This window comes from Oncorhynchus kisutch, linkage group LG22, assembly GCF_002021735.2.
Source record: "Oncorhynchus kisutch isolate 150728-3 linkage group LG22, Okis_V2, whole genome shotgun sequence".
Lineage (NCBI taxonomy): Eukaryota > Metazoa > Chordata > Actinopteri > Salmoniformes > Salmonidae > Oncorhynchus > Oncorhynchus kisutch.
In genome coordinates this window covers 55,787,681-55,795,180 of record NC_034195.2, presented here as the reverse complement: position 1 = coordinate 55,795,180, position 7,500 = coordinate 55,787,681, and the positions used below count along the sequence as shown (strand labels likewise).

General features: G+C 46.9%; 1 protein-coding gene across 10 annotated transcripts in view; it reads left to right on the top strand.

Moving 5' to 3' along the window:
• The first annotated feature begins 191 nt into the window (after positions 1–191).
• Positions 192–7,500, top strand: part of LOC109885100 (guanine nucleotide exchange factor for Rab-3A) — a 36,015-nt gene continuing 28,706 nt past the window's right edge. For 2 of the 10 annotated variants that reach the window (XM_031801328.1, XM_031801326.1), the window contains exons 1-3: positions 215–443; positions 1,074–1,507; positions 6,082–6,340. In XM_031801328.1, coding sequence (XP_031657188.1) covers positions 1,107–1,507; positions 6,082–6,340 — 660 coding nt within the window. In that variant the 5' untranslated portion in view covers positions 215–443; positions 1,074–1,106. Of the gene's footprint in view, positions 444–674; positions 1,508–6,081; positions 6,341–7,500 lie in introns of those variants that run through there. The other 8 variants (XM_031801334.1, XM_031801331.1, XM_031801327.1 and 5 more) reach the window with 8 other exon arrangements.

Genomic DNA, 7,500 nt, shown 5'->3' with positions numbered 1-7,500 from the left:
TATAGTGCCTGTGACAGCATTGGCCGCGCCATTGAGGCTACAACCCATAGGAATCCCCATCCAGCTGACTACTTTGACTACTTTAAATGGCAGAAGTACGGTGGAAGCCCTAAATGGCGCCGCCCATTGCTAAAATGACTTTTTGACCGCTAGAGTCCTTTATCATTCTCTATGGGTCAAACCAATATGAGTCAAACCTGTCGGTGGCCACCTGGCGGTAGTAATGTGCATCGCAGGCCACCAGGAGCGAAGGTGTTAGTAATTAACCCGTTTGCGGTGGATCAAGAGAACAACAACACGAACTAGAGGCTGAACTTCGGACTGTGCTGTTTTGTTTCTGCCTTCTGCAACTTTCGGTCAATGACATATGGGTCACTAAGATGATTGTGTTCAATATTAGACCATAAATTGGTCTATCAGCTATCAAGTTTGATCCACACGTGGTGAGTTGCTACACCCATATGCCAGCAACGTTTAACTTTTGCAAAAGCGTCTGTACAGCCAATCAATGTGTAAACTTGTCCTCAATTAATACATCTAAACAAATAGGCGTACACAACGTAAAAACAAGTAGGCTATGATTTTTGTCGAACCCGTTCATGTGTATCTGTATGAGGGGGAAAAAAAAAAAAAACGTTCATTTTTCTGCTGGACGAACCGATTAACCGAAGTCCATGGGCGGACTGGAGCTCTGACGTCATAACACGATTTCAGCACCCGAACAATAGCCCATAATAACACGCGACATTGTTCTGTGTAATTGCGTGCCATTCTTTTTGGATGCTGAAAATCGGTAGTTTGGTTAATAAAAACGTCATTTTATGCGACACATCGGAGCTCCAGTCGGCCCACAAGAGTAGCAAATCGTGGAGTGAGTTTAGTCGGCTAGTGCTGGCCAGGAGAGGGGTACCTGCTAAAAAGCTCTCCAGCGGGAGTGGAGCAGACGGCTCGGTTTATTTTAAAAGTAGTGCCTCATTATAATACGGCAGGTTGAAAGTCCACCTAAGTATTTTTTAAATTCTAATCTGCATTATCATATTCTATTCTAGTAAAGAATATGCAATTTTTCCCAGGTAGACTTCAGATAAACAAGTTGGAAAGTGTTTATGCCTGCTGAAGTGAAGGTTCTTCCTACAACATACACACAAGGAAAGAAAAACCAGATTGAAGAAGGTGGAAGAACTCAGGGCCTTAACTATGATCTCACGAAAGCCAGAACCTTCACAGTAACTGAAGTTACGGTAAACTGCAGTTGGATTAGTGGCTCTGCCTGGAACATGGATGCTTTTGAGGGTCTCCACAGTGTCCAGCTGTCCTCCTCTCCGCCTGCCTCTGCCTGCAACCCTGGGTATGAAGTACTAGTCTCAGCTGGGTCTGGTGTCCAGGTGTACTCCAACGCTACGTTCTATGGAAAACCCAGTGTTCTGGGGCATACACAGCGGAGAGGGAGAGATAAATATCCCTCCTACCGAGAGGAGACTAAAGAGGAGAGGTGTGAGGTTGGAAGGTAAGAGACCGATAAATCGTTTTGATTTGATACTGACAGGTGGAAGTTGGTTCCAAGCCTGAAGATATTTTTTAGGGTGGTCATAACAAATCTTAATTTGTACCACATTAATTCACAGATATACTGTGAATATCAATATTCTGTCTGATAATGTGTAATAAGGTGTTTTGGTCCTTTTTCATAGCATGTGATAGTCAGTCCACTAATGCAGGCTTTTTCCACTGAGGCCCTGTGCCCCTTTAGTTACACAACAACAATCAAACCAGAAATATCTAGGCCAATAGCAGGATGTGTCTCCCACCAATAAACTGCACAGTCCATTTGCAGTATCGTCATCAATGGACAGTAGAGAGAATATAGATTATGATTTGTATCCACTATTCTATATCAACTATATATTCTACTCTATGATTCTACTCTTTTAAAATGGATTCTACTCTGATTCTATTCTATATATTCTATGATTCTACTATATTCTATGATTCTACTATTTTAATATTGATTCTACTCTATTCTATGATTCTGATCTATTCTATGATTCTACTCTATAATATTGATTCTACACTAGACATGTGTAGTCTATATCAACTGTATTGTATTTACACTAGACATGTGTAGTCTATCTATTCTATTGACACTAGATACTGTATGCTTTTCGTTGAGTTGAATTGCAACACCTCGTGGCTGTAGTGTGAAGTAGGTAGCTATTTGTTCTGTTTCCTTAAACTATATTTTTTGTGGGGGGAGGGGGGAGGTGGGATGGGAAGATGTGTCATCATGTGACCTATGGACGACGACACAATTCGTTATTTTCTCTATTGGAATGAACATAGATTACAGCGCTTCGCAAACATCGTTGAAAGCGAGTCAAAACGTCAGTAACAAAAAAATAACATTCGCTTAACTTTCTATCGTTTGATAACTCGATGAAACATTAATTGTAGTTCATAGCGTTGTCGTGAACATTATTTAATAGTAGACTAACATTGTTTTGAAACTATTGCATTTCGTCTTTCTGAATGATATCGACAGCAAGTAAACATTGGACACTAAGAATTTATGGAATTCTTGGGAACAGGGAGTAGATGCCGTCGCGGTCACGGCGGCGGTACGTGGTGAATCATCCAGCCGGGTGGTGAGAGGGTAAGTGCGGGGAGCTGGGAAGGGAAATCCGATGAAATGTTGTGCTGTCAGACTGCCATCATGGCATTTGCGAAAGTTGTGAAAAAAGTTGTGTAGGCTAGTTCAGCCTCACATGCTGTGATGATTCTTAATGACATATTGATGTTTGTAATGTTATTGTTTTTGACAGGGCCAGATAAATGCAAGGGGCTGAAGCCCTGGGGCCCAAGCCCGTAGAGGGCCCTTGAGGCATAGAAACATGTAAATGTTATTATTATTATTATTATCATCAGATGGGGGAGGAGAGCAGGTAGGGAGGCCCATAGTAGCCTGGTGGTTAGAGTTTTGGGACAGTAACCGAAAGGTTGCTGGATCGAATCCCCGAGCTGACAAAAGTAAAAATCTGTCGTTCTGCCCCTGAGCAAGGCAGTTAACCCACTGTTCCCCTGAGCAAGGCAGTTAACCCACTGTTCCCCGGGCCCTGAACAAGGCAGTTAACCCACTGTTCCCCTGGGCCCTGAACAAGGCAGTTAACCCACTGTTCCCCGGGCCCTGAACAAGGCAGTTAACCCACTGTTCCCCGGGCCCTGAACAAGGCAGTTAACCCACTGTTCCCCGGGCCCTGAACAAGGCAGTTAACCCACTGTTCCCCGGGCCCTGAACAAGGCAGTTAACCCACTGTTCCCCGGGCCCTGAACAAGGCAGTTAACCCACTGTTCCCCGGGCCCTGAACAAGGCAGTTAACCCACTGTTCCCCGGGCCCTGAACAAGGCAGTTAACCCACTGTTCCCCGGGCCCTGAACAAGGCAGTTAACCCACTGTTCCCCGGGCCCTGAGCAAGGCAGTTAACCCACTGTTCCCCGGGCCCTGAGCAAGGCAGTTAACCCACTATTACATGGTCTACACATACTGAGACAGCATCAGATACATGGTCTACACATACTGAGACAGCATCAGATACGTGGTCTACACACACTGAGACAGCATCAGATACATGGTCTACACATACTGAGACAGCATCAGATACGTGGTCTACACACACTGAGACAGCATCAGATACATGGTCTACACACACTGAGACAGCATCAGATACATGGTCTACACATACTGAGACAGCATCAGATACATGGTCTACACATACTGAGACAACATCAGATACATGGTCTACACACACTGAGACAGCATCAGATACATGGTCTACACACACTGAGACAGCATCAGATACATGGTCTACACACACTGAGACAACATCAGATACATGGTCTACACACACTGAGACAACATCAGATACATGGTCTACACACACTGAGACAGCATCAGATACATGGTCTACACATACTGAGACAACATCAGATACATGGTCTACACACACTGAGACAGCATCAGATACATGGTCTACACACACTGAGACAACATCAGATACATGGTCTACACATACTGAGACAGCATCAGATACATGGTCTACACATACTGAGACAGCATCAGATACATGGTCTACACATACTGAGACAGCATCAGATACATGGTCTACACACACTGAGACAACATCAGATACATGGTCAACACATACTGAGACAGAGAGGTGCTGTTTCACTGTCCAGACAGCATCAGATACATGGTCTACACATACTGAGACAGAGAGGTGCTGTTTCACTGTCCAGACAGCATCATATACATGGTCAACACATGCTGAGAGAGAGAGGTGCTGTTTCACTGTCCAGACAGCATCCGATACATGGTCAACACATAGAGAGACAGAGAGGTGCTGTTTCACTGTCCAGACAGCATCAGATACATGGTCTACACATACTGAGACAGAGAGATGCTGTTTCACTGTCCAGACAGCATCAGATACATGGTCTACACATACTGAGACAGAGAGGTGCTGTTTCACTGTCCAGACAGCATCAGATACATGGTCAACACATAGAGAGACAGAGAGGTGCTGTTTCACTGTCCAGACAGCATCAGATACATGGTCAACACATACTGAGACAGAGAGATGCTGTTTCACTGTCCAGACAGCATCAGATACATGGTCTACACATACTGAGACAGAGAGGTGCTGTTTCACTGTCCAGACAGCATCAGATACATGGTCTACACATACTGAGACAGAGAGATGCTGTTTCACTGTCCAGACAGCATCAGATACATGGTCTACACATACTGAGACAGAGAGATGCTGTTTCCCTGTCCAGACAGCATCAGATACATGGTCTACACATACTGAGACAGAGAGGTGCTGTTTCACTGTCCAGACAGCATCAGATACATGGTCTACACATACTGAGACAGAGAGATGCTGTTTCCCTGTCCAGACAGCATCAGATACATGGTCTACACATACTGAGACAGAGAGGTGCTGTTTCACTGTCCAGACAGCATCAGATACATGGTCAACACATACTGAGACAGAGAGATGCTGTTTCACTGTCCAGACAGCATCAGATACATGGTCTACACATACTGAGACAGAGAGATGCTGTTTCACTGTCCAGACAGCATCAGATACATGGTCAACACATACTGAGACAGAGAGGTGCTGTTTCACTGTCCAGACAGCATCAGATACATGGTCAACACATACTGAGACAGAGAGATGCTGTTTCCCTGTCCAGACAGCATCAGATACATGGTCTACACATACTGAGACAGAGAGGTGCTGTTTCACTGTCCAGACAGCATCAGATACATGGTCTACACATAATGAGACAGAGAGGTGCTGTTTCACTGTCCAGACAGCATCAGATACATGGTCTACACATACTGAGACAGAGAGATGCTGTTTCCCTGTCCAGACAGCATCAGATACATGGTCTACACATACTGAGACAGAGAGATGCTGTTTCACTGTCCAGACAGCATCAGATACATGGTCAACACATACTGAGACAGAGAGATGCTGTTTCCCTGTCCAGACAGCATCAGATACATGGTCTACACATACTGAGACAGAGAGGTGCTGTTTCACTGTCCAGACAGCATCAGATACATGGTCTACACATACTGAGACAGAGAGATGCTGTTTCACTGTCCAGACAGCATCAGATACATGGTCTACACATACTGAGACAGAGAGGTGCTGTTTCACTGTCCAGACAGCATCAGATACATGGTCTACACATACTGAGACAGAGAGATGCTGTTTCACTGTCCAGACAGCATCAGATACATGGTCTACACATACTGAGACAGAGAGGTGCTGTTTCACTGTCCAGACAGCATCAGATACATGGTCAACACATACTGAGACAGAGAGATGCTGTTTCCCTGTCCAGACAGCATCAGATACATGGTCTACACATACTGAGAGAGAGAGGTGCTGTTTCCCTCGCTCGGCTGCTGTATAGTCTGCTCTACAGTCTAGGTTTATAACTATATAGTAGGCCTAACTATAAACAAATGTAACTATGTTATTTAAATATCAGGTATTTTTATGTTTTGTAAAGGTTGGTAGACCTGGAGCCCGGTCCGAGCCCCCGGGTGGACGGTGGTGGGCCGGCTGACCCAGGTTTCACCAGGCCCCAGGAGGGAGCTGTTGCCCAGGCCCGGAGCCGGGAGGGCAGCAGGCTGGAGGGTGCTACCCAGCTGGAGGTTGCCCTGGGCGGGGAGCATGAGGACAACGTGTCCCGCCTCCGGAGCTCTTCCCTGGAGATCAGAGAGAAGGGATCAGAGATCCTACGGGAACAACTGGATGCTGCACAGAAGGTAGGGACCGGTATTACAGGCTGGCACACACACCCTGATCTCACACACACACACACCCTGATCTCACACACACACACACCCTGATCTCACACACACACACACACACCCCGATCTCACACACACACACACCCCGATCTCACACACACACACCCCGATCTCACACTCACACACACACACACCCCGATCTCACACACACACACACCCCGATCTCACACACACACACACACCCCGATCTCACACACACACACACAACCCGATCTCACACACACACACACCACGATCTCACACACACACACACACACCCCGATCTCACACACACACCCCGATCTCACACACACACACACACACCCCGATCTCACACACACACACACACCCCGATCTCACACACACACACACACCCCGATCTCACACACACACCCCGATCACACACACCCCGATCTCACACACACACACACATCCCGATCTCACACACACACACACACACACCGATCTCACACACACACCACCCCGATCTCACACACACACACACCCGATCTCACACACCACACACACACCCCGATCTCACACACACACCACACACCCCGATCTCACACACACACACACACACACCCCGATCTCCACACACACACACACACCCCGATCTCACACACACACACACAGCACACGCCGTCACACACCCCGATCTCACCACACACACACACACACACACCCGATCTCACACACCACCCGATCTCACAACACACACACACACACACACACACACACACACACCCGATCTCACACACACACACACACACACACACACACACACACCCGATCTCACCACACACACAACACACACACACACACCCCGATCTCACACACACACACACACACACACACCCCGATCTCACACACACACACACACACACACCCCGATCTCACACACACACACACACACACCCCGATCTCACACACACACACACACACACACACACCCCGATCTCACACACACACACACACACACACCCCGATCTCACACACACACACACACACACCCCGATCTCACACACACACACACACACACACCCCGATCTCACACACACACACACACACACACCCCGATCTCAACACACACACACACACACACCCCGATCTCACCACACACACACACAACACAC